We start from the raw sequence: 13,795 nt of genomic DNA on the forward strand, positions 1-13,795 counted from the left end.
TTAGTGTGGCATACCACTGAGAACTCCATAGAGTCCAAAATCGCAAAAAAAGATCAGAACCCAGCCCCCTTTGGAGCCTCACAGTGTCATCATACTTTAACGTAGAGACATGGGTGGAACTTTAAATGGGTCACAAGAGTTGAGACTTTTCTCACCTAAGTCAAAGTTTTGATACATATTACGGTTTTAAACGATCGCAGTTTAAGTTTAGTACTAACCCTAACCCGGAGGATTTCAGATTTTATAATGAGTGTGTGTGGGATGTGTGGGCGGCTCCTAGAGTGACACACTCTGCTGAGATCCAGGAAAATAATCACAAAAACCTCTAAACAAACTCTTCTCCGGCCCACAAATTCCAACCTAAACAGACAGCTTTTACATAAAAACGTTACTATGGCTGTCGCCTAGCCCTTTGTGTTGTTTTCATTTTCATATGACTTGCAGTTTTTCTTAAAATCACCTAAAAGCACAGAGAGTTCTGCTCAAACCTCCCATTGACACCCATGTTAAAACTCTGCTCTGGAGTCTTTTAAAAATCAAGACAAGGGTGATTTTAAAACTGTCATTTCTCTGTCAATTCACAGTCGTTTTTTACAAATATGAATGTTGGAGCTGCTGAAAACCTCCTGGCGCTCACAAACCAACTCTATCATCAACTGTTCTTGAAATATGACAACTTTGGAACGTGTCCTTTTGGAGAGTTAGAAACAGGCGTTTGGAAGGGGGAGGGGCTTGTGATTCCACAAAAATACTTCAAGTTTTAAAGGTTCAGTCCGCCCAAATTGGCAGAAAGAAGCAGGCACTATCAAAATTTCGCCAGCTGGCGACTCAACAGACTTAATTTTTCTCAAACACACGCACACGCACACACACACAGACACAGACAGAAGTGCGACACGACTGCGTGCGTTTACACACATGAACAGACAGGTGTGTGTGTGTGTGTGTGTGTGTGTCGTGTGTGACGGACCCACAGACATGAAACGACTCACCTTGTTGGTGGAGTCCTTGAAGCCACACTCTCCTTTATCGTACCACCACTTGTTTTTCATCTTGTCTAGCGTCCCTTGCTCATTCAGTTTCAATACGGCAAGGTTTACTGGCACTCTTCAATGGGAATAACATAAATAACATCATTATCAATGTTATCTTATGTTATTAGTGGGGTGGCGGCTCTCACGCTCTGCTCTGGTGGCCAGCAGAGGGCGCTCTCGTGTTTTACAACAGTGCAAAACACGAGTGTCAGTTAAAAAAAAACTGACAATGTAAATACAAAGAGATGAGAAATAGATGACAACAACAGGCGCAGGGGTAAGTTTCTGTTTTGACCCCGTGTTTGAGGCCCAGGGTTTTGGCCCCCTCTGTTTGAGGCCCTGTGAGTCAGAGAGTGAGAGACACCGCAGTGAAAAGCCTCTCTGCCGCCGTCTGTCGCAGCAGCAGCAGAAACCTCCAAACCTCCAGAGTCACAGATACACAGTTTGTTTTTGTTGCTGCCATCTGGTGTGAGGTCACCTGACCCTGACCTTGACCCTGACCCTGACCTTGACCTCAACCAAACAGAACGCAACACGCTGGAAGAGGCAGCACCGACGACGACGCTACATGTTTGTGGTAAATAAAGATAACGATGTAAGTCATCATTAGATCATAAGTAAAGACTTTGTGTACGTTTGTTAACATGTAGCGTTGTTTCTGTGCTGCTTCTTGCTTCGTTAGTGTAACCTCCGTGTGTGTGTGTGTGTGTACGTGTGTGTGTGAGTGTGTGTATTAACCTTGCTCTCCCCTCCTCCGCTGCCGCATTCTCCCTTGTCATACCACCACTTGTTTTTCAGTTTGTCCAGCAGTCCCTGCTCGTTCAACTTTAACACCGCCAGGTTCACCATGTTTCTACATGAACACAGTGGCTGTTAGCAGTTCAGTCGTCACGGCGACGCCACTCTTCCTGCTGGTGTGTATGTTAGCATGTTAGCAGCATCCACTCGAGAGAGAAAAAAAAAGTGACCTCTAGCACAGACAGAGCTACCCGTTAGCGCTGGAGTGCTCGCGTTTTCTTAGCAGCAAACTCATGGCTAGCATTAGCATTAGCATTAGCGTGTCTTTTAGAACTACAACTACAATCAATCTCCTGAAAAAACAAACTGTCTCGTCGTCATGGAAACATGGAGATATGGTTAAAAGTCTTTTTGGTTTTAGGTTAGCATAGCTCCACAACATGCTAACCAATTTTAGCTGGATTATGGTCTATACAATAGATTGCCATGTGTTTTACGTTAACATAGCTACACAACATGCTAATGAATGTTAGCTAGATTATGGTACATACAATAGACTGCAATATGTTTTAGGTTAGCATAGCTCCGCAACATGCTAACCAATATTAGCTGGATTATGGTATATACAATAGATTTCCATGTGTTTTACGATAACATAGCTACACAACATGCTAATGAACGTTAGCTAGATTACGGTACATACAATAGACTGCAATATGTTTTAGGTTAGCATAGCTACACAACATGCTAACAAATATTAGCTAGATTATGGTATATACAATAGACTGCAATATGTTTTAGGTTAGCATAGCTACACAACATGCTCACCAATGTTAGCTAGATTATGGTATATACAATAGACTGCAATATGTTTTAGGTTAGCATAGCTTAACAACATGCTCACCAATGTTATATACTACACAACAATAAAACTTGTTATCTTAAAAGTTTATGTTGTAATGCGTTCACATGAAGGTACAAAATGAGGGGGTGGAGCTAAGTTTGGGCTAAATCAGGTGTGAACACGTTCATATTTGAGTGACATCACCATGTTCCCATGTGATTGTAACAAAGAAAATTAAAATTTTAGTTTTGCTGCACAGAAATGAGTTTGTAGTTCAAATGAATTCTGTATTAAATCAAAGCAACTTAATAAAATGTTGGATGGAAAAAAAGGTCCAAAGGTCAACAAAAGACACTTGTCCTTCATTACTTAACAAACAGCAATGTTGGACTTAAACGTCCAGATGTTGTCTCTCAACAACGAGTGACAGTGACAGATAGAAGTGAGGTTGTGTCACATGACCAGACCACAGGCGACTGCACAAACATCTGTCCATGTTTTATTGACTCAACTACTTCTTCTATGAAGGCATAGATCATATAAAATTATAATTTGTTTACATTTACAGATCAACCAGCAGCGGTGGTTTTGTGCAAATCATTTGCAGTGTGGACACGGACAGCTGCGCGAGGACAGGGCGGAGCCACGTGTGAGTGCTTTGGGACGGGGGAGGGGCCAACAGCAGCAGAACGATATGTGCTTGCTCTAAAAATCTCCAACAACGCCAAAAAAAGAGTCGCCAGAGGAGTCTGAATACTCACTAAAGTATATGTCAGTACAGTATATGTCACTCACTCACTCACAGTAGATTTTTTGTAATATAAGTAGATTATGTTATAAAAAAGTGACATTTTCTGCTAATATACTAGTACAACGTACTTTTACTCTAAAAGTCTAACTTACTTAATGCATTTCTACACAGAGGACTTTTGTTGACAGAACGTTTGTGCAGTCGACTCAGAGGTTTGTGTTCATGGACTCAATCCAGCAGGAAGAGCTTTGGCTTCTGTTTTTTAACACATTATTCATGATGTAATAACAGAAAAAAAGGCTGTGTGTGTGTGTGATATGAAGAAAAACTGACACTAAAATCAAATACTGCGCTGTTAAAGTTTCTGAATAACGAATTTCTTTGTCTACAGTTTGTTTTTCATCGTCGTAAAACTGTGTCTCTTGAATATGAAAAGCATGTGAGTTAGTCGTCTTCTAAACTAAACCCGGCATTCATTAAAAACACACTTTGTCTTCAACAGCGAGGACATTAAAGGACAACAGTGAGGACATTGAAAGACAACAGCTAGGACATTAAAGGACAACAGTGAGGACATGTTAGGAGCAGAGACATGTGTACACACGTCTTTCATTTAGTCTTTAAGTCCAGAATCATCTGGTACAAGTTGTTGAATTGAAGATCATGTCTCTGGTTCTATCATGGCTGATTGCAGTAAAACAGTCATGAACGCACTTAAAGCTCCATTAAGTGATTTTTCTGCTATTAAAGAGACTCAGCACTAAACTTCACTCATAATAACACAAATTCACTTATTCATCAAAATTCACTGATCTGGATATTGTTAATTTAAATTCTTACATATGTATATATATATATATATATATATATATGAAATTAGATTTGTCTCAATATTTTCAAACAACTCTTTTCATAAAATATTGATTTAATCACTCAAAAATTTTGTATTGTTTAAAAATACCGCAGGTTTTCCTCGTCGCTTGTCAGATTATGAACTTCAGATGCTTACAATTATTTTTGTTCCAGACAAAAATAGTTCCAGACCAACAACCACTTTTTCAAACAATAAAATGCAATATTTTAGTTACTTCTTTAAAAGTGTTGTTTGAAAATATTGACAAAATTCTAATTCCATATATAATGATATTTTATTTCACTGCTTCCTACATTTTTTGGACGATTTCAAAAATCAATTCAAGAAAATGTGTTTATGTTCCACGCGACTATTTATACTAAAATACAAAACATGTCACTTTTTCTATTGAAAATGAACGGACGTGAGGACAAACTGTTATTTCTGGAACACAGTCAATAATAATAAAAGTGATTATTAAGTCGCTGCTCTTTTGCCGCACAGAAAAATTGCTTAATGCAGCTTTAACCTGTAAATGTAAACAAATAAAAGGTTAAAGGTTAAAAAGAAGGACGAGACATTCTGCAGAATAACGTTAACTTTGAGACAGAAGAGGACAGAGGAGGACAGAAGCGTCACTGAGCTGGAGAGACACAAAAATGAGAGACACAGTGAGACATACACACACACACACACACATTAATTGACATGAAACAACCCGAATGTAAATGTGATGCAGGTTAAAACAGGTGTCACCATTCTCTGTCTGTCTACTTTATTTTGAATGTCTACATGTTGTGTCGTGACTGATATCATGTCCATCATCTGTTAACAATGTCCCACACTAAAGACCTTATTGTCATAATTTAAGTCAGAAATTGAGGACATTTCCAGAAGTCATAGAGAGTCATGTAGCTCTGTGTTGCTCTGAAGGTCCAGAAATGACCTCTGACCTCCAGTAACATGACCATCCAAAGGAAACACCTTTGTTGTGACCTGCTTGGCATTCTGTAACACGGTTCCGGTACATTACTGAAATCTTTAAATCCAGGGTTTTCCACCACTGAAAAAGGTCACATGACTGATGAATGAGGTCACATGACTGATGAATGAGGTCACTCCAAATCAGCAGTCGCCATGGTTACGCTTACTTTGACGTCAAAGGTGGAGGCGGTGACGTCTTTCGATAGATACTTGATTGGCTGGAGATGGTCACGCCACTAATGAACTTCAGCTTAAATGACAACAAAAAACCTGGAGTCTTAAATCTATGGTTCTCAAACTGTGGTAACTTGGAGAAAAATCTACTGTATTTTACCGTTGATGATACTGGTGTTACTGAGAGACAGATCCATTATTTCCAATAATTTTCCTAAATGATCTTATTATTATCATTATTATATTATGTTGTGACAGTTGTGTCTGTGAGATATGGGAAAAAAAATCCTATCATGTTATACTTATTTTACATCATTTGATATTGATATATATCAGGATATAAATCACATCAATAGTTCTACATGTCTTATAAATAATAATGTGTGTAAATGTTGAGTCTATATCCTGATATAGGAGATATGTGTGGATATAAAGCTGTCTGGACTAAATACACTGTCAAATAAAACATAATCTACTAACGTATATGTACAATTTAGTGTGTTTTAATGTAGTGATTACATCAAAGCAACAGCTTTTGTTTTTAAATCATGATATAACATGATATATATATATATAATATACATCTATTGTTCAGCCCTACATATAACAAGTCATAACATAAACATTTTTTGTAGAATAATAATATGAGATGATGTGTCAGCCTCACTTTATTCTTCCTTTTATTGTACTTGTGAATTAAAAATCAAATCAGGGCAGAAAATATCTGATTATTCCTCTTTCTGCTTCTTTTCGTTCATATTCGCTTTGTTCAAGGAATTTAAATAAATAAATTCTAGAACAATGTGGGACCTGGAAAAGTAAGATGTCATTTAAAAATACTTAAATATTATATGGAATTACAAGGCTGGAGGGCAGCGGTGACTCTGGGTTTATTATATTTTGTTACTCATGTCTATGTTTTTAAAGGAGACAGAAAACAAATGTAGAGAGACACACACACACACACATAAACACACATAAAAAATGAAGAAAAATCCCTGATTCACGTCTTAAAGAACCAGAAAATTAACTCTCAGCCAAATCTGTTTGATTAGAAACTAAATCAAATCAGAGTAGAATATTAATAAACTTAAAACAACAGAGAATTGTTTTCTAATCATAATTATTTCTTTAAGACATGACCTCAGATTTCTGCAGCCCCTCCCACACATGTCACGGCAACCACCACTAGCCAATGGCGGTCAGAGGTGGTCGCCATGGTGACAATACAAACCACAGCGATGATGTCATCAGGGTAGGTGGATTATTATAACAACGAGTGAGCCGCCATGTTCCGTTCATCGCACTCACTCACTGCCACGCCCGGCTGACTGCGCGGCTCTGGGACCAGACTGTGCCGTCACTCCCCGCCGTGACTGACGTCTTATTTTTGTTTGTTTGTTTTTTTTCCTCCGAGTGCGGCTGAACATGTGACGGCAGCCGCCGCTCGTGCACTAGCATCACATCGGCCTGAGCGCTGCAGCGGACACTCGGCCGGCGTTTTCCTGATCGTTAAGGCAGAAAAACTTCACGGATCAACTGCGTGACTTTTTTGTTTTTTGTTTTTTGTTAGTGTGTGGAGGGCGGAGCTAAGTGAGCGGGGAGGAGGACAGTATGCTAACGGCGGCAGCAGGTTCGTAGCGTGAATGGTACATGGCAGTGCAGGTTGGCCAGCATTGTTATACTGATCCACCCACCTTAATGGGGAGCCTTTGGGCGTGGCAATGCCGTAGCCTTTGGAGTCCAGGTTCCCGCCCACTTTCATGGTGTCGCAGGGCTTCCGCTGCTCGATGTACTCATTCATGGTGGACTCCAGCAGGTACGCGTACTTCCCCTTGGACTTGCGCACGCGCAGGACTCCCTCCGACGTCTTCTTGACGAACACGGACGGCTCTGCCGACTTCATGTACTGCCACATCTTGTCAAATAATGCGATTTTTGAGCGCTGAAAATGCATAAACAGAGAATATTCTGTGAGAGCAGTTTACTTTGTTTCAGACACGCAGCTCGGTGTGGAGTGGCGACAGCTCATAAGGTCACCAAAAACAATCTAAACTCCTGTTCTGAAGCCTTAAGATTGTGTCTGCACAACTTCTCAGAAGTTAGCTGTAAGCAACTGCACTTGCTTAAGTAAATGTTTCAATGCTCAGTGCAAATTCTTCTCGAGTTCTTCCTCAGAGCTCAAGAGGAACTGAAAAAGTTCTTCAGCTCTGAAGAAAAACAGAAAAAACCTCTACGACGATGTGTTTCTTCAACTTTACTCAAGCAAGTCAGGATGAAGGTCAGAGTCTGTGAAGGTGCTCAGTCATCCAGATCATAGTCATCTTCAAAAGGAAGTTGGAGGCAACTGGACTTGCTTGAGTTAAGGTGAAGACATTTCAACTCTCAAGAGGCTTCTTCAGTTCATCTTCATCAACTCTGAAGAAAAACTGATACGTGAAATGTCTCCACCTTAACTCAAGCAAATCCAGTTGCCTAAAGCTAACGTCGGAAGATGAAGTTCTGAGTCTGTGAAGGTGCTCGGTCATCCGGGTCACAGTCATCTTCAGAAGGTAGCTGGAGGCAACTGAGGCAACGATTCACCTGCAACCAGACTCTTACTAGACAACACCAGCTGTCAGTCACACTGGTGTCAACTCATTCTGTGAAGGTTGTCAGTCCTCCAGGGTCATGGACATCTTCAGAACACAACTGTAGACCAGAGTTAAAGACGTTTTCAGCCAAACTGAAAAAGAACTTCAGCTCTGAAGAAAAACGCTCTGAGGAACCTCTTCGACGATGCGTGAAACATCTTGCCACTCATGTCTTAAAGTCTGAGGGGAGCTGATGGCAGCTGATGGATCAGTGGAAGGGACTTTGGGTTAGTAACAGGAGGGTTGCCTGTTTGAATCCTCTCCAGGTCAAGGGCTGAGGTACCCATGAACAAGTCACCCAGTCCCAATTGCCAATATTGTTAATTGGACTCTGTAAATTGACTCCAGTCACAGGTGGACCACATGCAGTGGATGAAGGTCACCCTGAGTAAAAATCATCCACTGTGAGTGGCTGAACCTAGAATCTACCTTGTGTACTTGTCTGTCATGAGAAACCGTGAGGACCATGAAGAAGATCTTACCCTGAAGAACTCCTTGGTGGATCCAGAGTCCAGAGTTCCATACGCGATCTCGGTCTGTTTGGCCAAGTCCTCTGCGCTTTCAATGGGAGAAACCATTCTCTCCACCGTCAGGAAGGCAGCCAGATTCGCCGTGTACGACGAGATGATGATCAGGGTGAAGAACCACCACACGCCTCCCACGATACGACCCGACAGAGACCTGCACACACACACACACACACACAGTAAAGTCCTGGACGAGCTGTTTGAATGTAAACGGTGATTTTCAAGAAAGTAAAATTAGCTTAATTTCTGCTAAATGTTTTCTTATTCTTACATTCTTCTTCCTAAAAAGAAAAATAATCATTCATTTCATATCATTCAGTCTTTATTATTCCTCATTTATGGCTTTGTATTTTCATGATAATAATAACAATTTTCACTTCTGATGTGTCTTCCCATTGAGTTGAAGCCACGGTTACTTTCGACTTTTTTCTTCGTCTTGGTCTATAACATCTTCACACCGATTTCGAGTTCCACCGAATTTGCCAAAATTCACCTTAGGGGGCGCTATAAAGCCCTTGAGCAATGCACGGGTCCGGAAACTATGCCAATATTGCATTTTGGCCAGACCTGACCTCCGTGCCAAGTTTTAACCACGTTAACGCCCTTAAAAAGACCGCAAAGCCACGGATAGAATAATATCCCAATCATAACACAAACCTGGGTGAGATGTCACAGCCCTGCCTCATAAAAGCTCCCAGAGAAAACCAGAGGGAGTTAAAGATCCCAAACTCGTTGTTGGATTCGGTCGTCAACGGCAACGCTCCGTCCTCTGGCTCCTCCAGTGTCCACTCGTACGGACTGAATCTGGAAACCTAGCACACAAGAATCAGCATGAACACAGTTTACTGTTTTCTCTTCTATCTTTCAGGTACTAATGTCAAGTAAAAACCTCCTGGATAAAGTCCAGACATGGACAGATGTTCTCACCAGGAAGAGAACCACGCTGACTCCAATGTAGGCAAAGACAATGCACATCCAGATCTCGTAGGCCAGCGGGTCCAGGAAGGAGAAGACTCCCGGTTTGGATTTCTGCGGCTTCTTGATCATGATGGAAATTCCCAGAGACATGAAGGGTTTGGAGAAATCAATCACCTCCTCTCGCACCAAGGTGATGGTCAGCGGGGCGATGGCTATGTCAGCTTTCTGTTAGACAGAGACATGGAGACAAAGTGTTTGACAGTGTCCACTCTTTATAGACGTTTAAAAATGCTGTGTGAGTGACGTGAAGTGTGAACCAGTGCTTCATTTATTTACCCCTTTATTTTTCTGAATGGAAAAAATGAGATTTTATTATTAACCACACTTTTCTCACCCCATAGACCAGTTCTCCCACCATGCCGTTCCAGATCTTGGTTTCTGCGTCTCTGGCTCCGTATTTTCCATCTCCCACAATCTTCAGCTGGTAGCGAATTCCACAGTGTTTTGCGATCTCCGCAGCCAAATCGACACAGTATCCTTTAAACACACACACACACACACACACGTCCAGTTACACAGTCTATACAGTGTTTTCATTTATGTTTAATAAATAAAGTTTTTATCATCTCGTCGTCAAAGCACAGGCGAGAACTTGATTTAATTCATTCTTAAGGGAATTTCCATCATGAGCTTAAGTGTTTTTATGTTGTGGTTGTGTTGTGGTTGTGGTTGTGTTATGATTGTTGTGTTATGTTGCGATTGTGTTGTTTGCAGTTGTGTTGTGTTGCGATTGTGGTCATGTTGCGGTTGTATTGTGTTGCAGTTGTGTTGCGATTGTGGTCATGTTGCGGCCATGTTGCAGTTGTGTTGTGTTGCGGTTGTGTTTGTATGAAATCTTGAATGAAGAATTCATAAACAGTGGAAAGAAAAACAATCAGAAATACGAGGCAAAAACAACACAAATACAAATTACATTTGAAAACGACAAATTCTCACGTACCTTCATAACGGTCGTTGTCTTGAAACAACTCAGCGTTTTTCTTCAGCATCACGTAGGGGGCTTCCTACACACACACACACACACACACACACACACCAGAGCATTTTAAAAACCATCGCAGTAAAACCAAATGAAACTCTGCCAACAGCATGTTACGTTATCATTTGTGGGCGTTACGTTCAAAAACATTTTAGCGTAATGCCCTCAGTTGTGCCCTCGCGTCAGTGTTGATATCGTCCGCCAACCACAACAACATGACGTTGTTTCAGAGAGACGAGAAAGGTTCTGTCACGCCAGCATAGAAGCGTGGAAATAACAACAGACGCACGCGTAGCATTGCATTAATGAGTCCTCTATGAACGGCTGATGCGAACGCTCTGCGTCGTTCATTACTACAGTGCTCTTGAGTTAGCGACCTCTTGCTATGACGGCGAGTCACATTTCTTCCAGAATCGTGCCGCCCTGGCGGGAACTTTGAAAACTATCTTTTAAATCTGCCGTTACTTTCTTAACACTCCTGAAAACAGGAAAAACTGGACAGAATGCAAGACAGTTGTTTTTTATAATTTACTGGTTTCTTCCCATCGCTCTTGACGTAGACGAGAGGCTGCGTCGTGACTCACATCTGAATTCTCCGCACGTTGCTCTTGTGTATTTTCAGAATGAGAGAAAATTACCAGGATGGTTGTGACGATCACCGTCTTGTTCTCCATCCCCATGCTGTCGTTAGGATAAAGATCGGACTTTGTCACCACCATCTTATCCACCTCGTTCCAGTAACCAATCTGAGAACACACACACACACACACACACATTACACATCCTCCACACAGCTACATGTTCTCTGATTATTGATTATAAATTGATTATAAATTGTTGGTTCTACCTTCACAGGTCCATTGTTCTTCAGCTCCATGACTGTGACTGAGTAGTTGACTCTTTTCCCGTACTGATCAAACTGAATGTTTCCTGTTAGACCATCGACACGCACCTACACACATACACACACACACACTATTGTTGCAAAACAGTAAACACTTTTACAAAGCTTGAGATAAATTTACAAGATGTGAAACTTTACCATTTCTGCTGTTCTGCTAAAAAACGTTTTTCTTCTTCAAACACAGTAAACGGTCAATTAACCAATATATACATCACCACTTCCTTTCAACCTGGCTTTCAAAATAAGAGCCTTTGTAACATTGACTTTATATATATGTTTTTTACTTAATGAGTAAAACAAAAGAAACGTTTTAATGTCGTTCCACAAGCCTCGTCTCATAGACATGAAGTTTGTTTGTTAACTATTATGTTAAACATTATGTGTCTTACTGTGTGTGTGTGTGTGTGTGTCACCTGTTTGAGCGCTCGCTCGATCTCCACGCCCTGAGACCACGGCACCGCTGGATTGGCCAGACAGTCCCCGTTGTTGCCGCGCCGATTGAGGTCTATTCTCTGCTTGTGGAGGAAGCGAAACGCCTCGGTCATCACGTGGACCGCGTCAAAGGTGAGAGCTGATGTGTACTGAAGGACACACAGTTGTGACATCATCATCATCATCTTCTCTGTTCTGATGTTTCTTGTTACAATAACACATTGAGTATCTTACTCTGATGCGAATGTCAGCTCCAGGATATTCCTTCTCCTCCAGAGCCTCCCACCTCTGATCGAACTTCGCTACCACAGGATCATCGAAGTCTACGATCTGAAAACCCGACACGTTTGCACCGCCGTACTGGATTTTAGAGAGATCACCGTCCACGAAACCCTGCAGCAGCAACAACAACAACATCATAGATGCTAGTTAGCGTGTTAACTTCGATAGATAGAACATTAGTTAGCTTCAATAGATAGACGCCCGTTAGCTTCAATAGACACTCGTTAGCTTTGATAGATAGAACACTAGTTAACTTTGATAGATAGATGCTAGTCAGATTTTATAGATGCTAGTTAGCTTCGATACACAGTTGCTAGTTAACTCGTTAGCTTCGATAGATAGACGCTCGTTAGCTTTTACATTACATTACATTACGTGTCATTTAGCAGACGCTTTTATCCAAAGCGACTTACAATGGAATCAAGTACAATTAGCCAGGGGTGGAATCGAACTTGCGACCATGATGTCTTTGGTACACAAGGTAGGGTCTTAACCACTGAGCCACTCCACCCCAGCTTCTATAGATAGAACACTAGTTAACTTCGATAGATAGACGCTAGTTAGCTTTGATAGATGCTATTTTTATTACATTACATTACATTACATGTCATTTAGCAGACGCTTTCATCCAAAGCGACTTACAATGGAATTGAGTACAATCAGCCAGGGGTGGAATCGAACTAGCGACCATGATGTCACTGGTCTTAACCACTGAGCCACTCCAACCTATTTAGCTCGTTAGCTGTAATACACAGTTGCTAGTTAACTCGTTAGCTTCGATAGATAGACACTCAATAGATGATGCTAGTTAGTTTTGATAGATAAATGTTAGTTAACTTTGATAGATAGGTAGATGCTAGTTAGCTTCGATAGCATCAATTGATGCTAGTTAGCTTCGATAGCATCAATTGATGCTAGTTAGCTTTGATAACGTCGATAGATGCTAATTAGCTTGTTCTTCATCCATATATTTATTTCAAATTTGTGTTTTGTATATTAATATTCTTACACGTTTACTACTCTGTAGTTGTAGCTCTATAACTGGTTGCTTTTCCTCCTTACAATGACAATAAAGCTAAAATAATATATAATATATACACTGTTATTAATATAAACAGATGTTTGACAGAAAGATAAAAACAGTGACTCACCAAGTTAGCGATGATATAGTGATAACCTTTAACATGTCTGCCAATAGTGATGACCTGAAGGAGAAGACAACTCATGTTTCAATGTAATTTTAACATTGAAAAATTTAAAATAAAATGGAATAAGAACAGAAAAACAAAAGTTGTTCCTTATATTTAGTGATTTTAAGCAGCGAGATAAGAAGTAATGTTGAAGTGGTGAGAGTGAAGTGAACCTGCTCCATGATGTCTTTGACTTTGTCTTGTTCGCAGTCGAGGATGATGCGTCGCTCCTTACGGATCTCCAGGTCCTAAAGACACATTTCAAATTAAAGCTCCAACCAAACAAAATGTTAAGTTTAAATGTCTGTAAGAGGTTCGTCTGTGAGCGGCCTGTCGTCACACACAGGCTGTGTCATGAGTTCCTCTCATTACTGGACCTAGACCGTTTGTGATAGAAAATTTAAAAACTATGAAAGTTGCGATCGGTCCAGGGTGTGACTCCGCCTCTTGCCCTATGTCAGCTGAGATAGATGGATGCCAGAAATCAGAGAA

The 13,795-nt window shown here is 40.8% G+C and overlaps 1 protein-coding gene and 1 long non-coding RNA gene across 9 annotated transcripts in view; one reads left to right on the forward strand and one right to left on the reverse strand.

Moving 5' to 3' along the window:
- LOC122770522 (glutamate receptor 2-like) overlaps window positions 1–13,795 on the reverse strand; it is a 29,212-nt gene that overhangs the window by 6,492 nt on the left and 8,925 nt on the right. For 4 of the 8 annotated variants that reach the window (XM_044027418.1, XM_044027421.1, XM_044027425.1 and 1 more), the window contains 13 exons: window positions 13,477–13,551; window positions 13,265–13,318; window positions 12,066–12,224; window positions 11,813–11,980; window positions 11,343–11,447; window positions 11,134–11,241; window positions 10,457–10,520; window positions 9,851–9,993; window positions 9,466–9,681; window positions 9,196–9,350; window positions 8,494–8,692; window positions 7,076–7,323; window positions 1,773–1,887 (listed from right to left, as the gene is read on the reverse strand). In XM_044027418.1, coding sequence (XP_043883353.1) covers window positions 1,773–1,887; window positions 7,076–7,323; window positions 8,494–8,692; window positions 9,196–9,350; window positions 9,466–9,681; window positions 9,851–9,993; window positions 10,457–10,520; window positions 11,134–11,241; window positions 11,343–11,447; window positions 11,813–11,980; window positions 12,066–12,224; window positions 13,265–13,318; window positions 13,477–13,551 — 1,809 coding nt within the window. Of the gene's footprint in view, window positions 1–992; window positions 1,108–1,772; window positions 1,888–7,075; window positions 7,324–8,493; window positions 8,693–9,195; window positions 9,351–9,465; window positions 9,682–9,850; window positions 9,994–10,456; window positions 10,521–11,133; window positions 11,242–11,342; window positions 11,448–11,812; window positions 11,981–12,065; window positions 12,225–13,264; window positions 13,319–13,476; window positions 13,552–13,795 lie in introns of all 8 variants that reach the window. The other 4 variants (XM_044027422.1, XM_044027424.1, XM_044027420.1 and 1 more) reach the window with 2 other exon arrangements.
- On the forward strand, window positions 2,573–9,919 carry LOC122770523. Its single transcript, XR_006360531.1, has 3 exons — window positions 2,573–3,265; window positions 9,407–9,751; window positions 9,858–9,919. It is a non-coding gene; the product is annotated as an uncharacterized LOC122770523 (long non-coding RNA).

This window comes from Solea senegalensis, linkage group LG6, assembly GCF_019176455.1.
Source record: "Solea senegalensis isolate Sse05_10M linkage group LG6, IFAPA_SoseM_1, whole genome shotgun sequence".
Classification (NCBI taxonomy): Eukaryota; Metazoa; Chordata; class Actinopteri; order Pleuronectiformes; family Soleidae; genus Solea; species Solea senegalensis.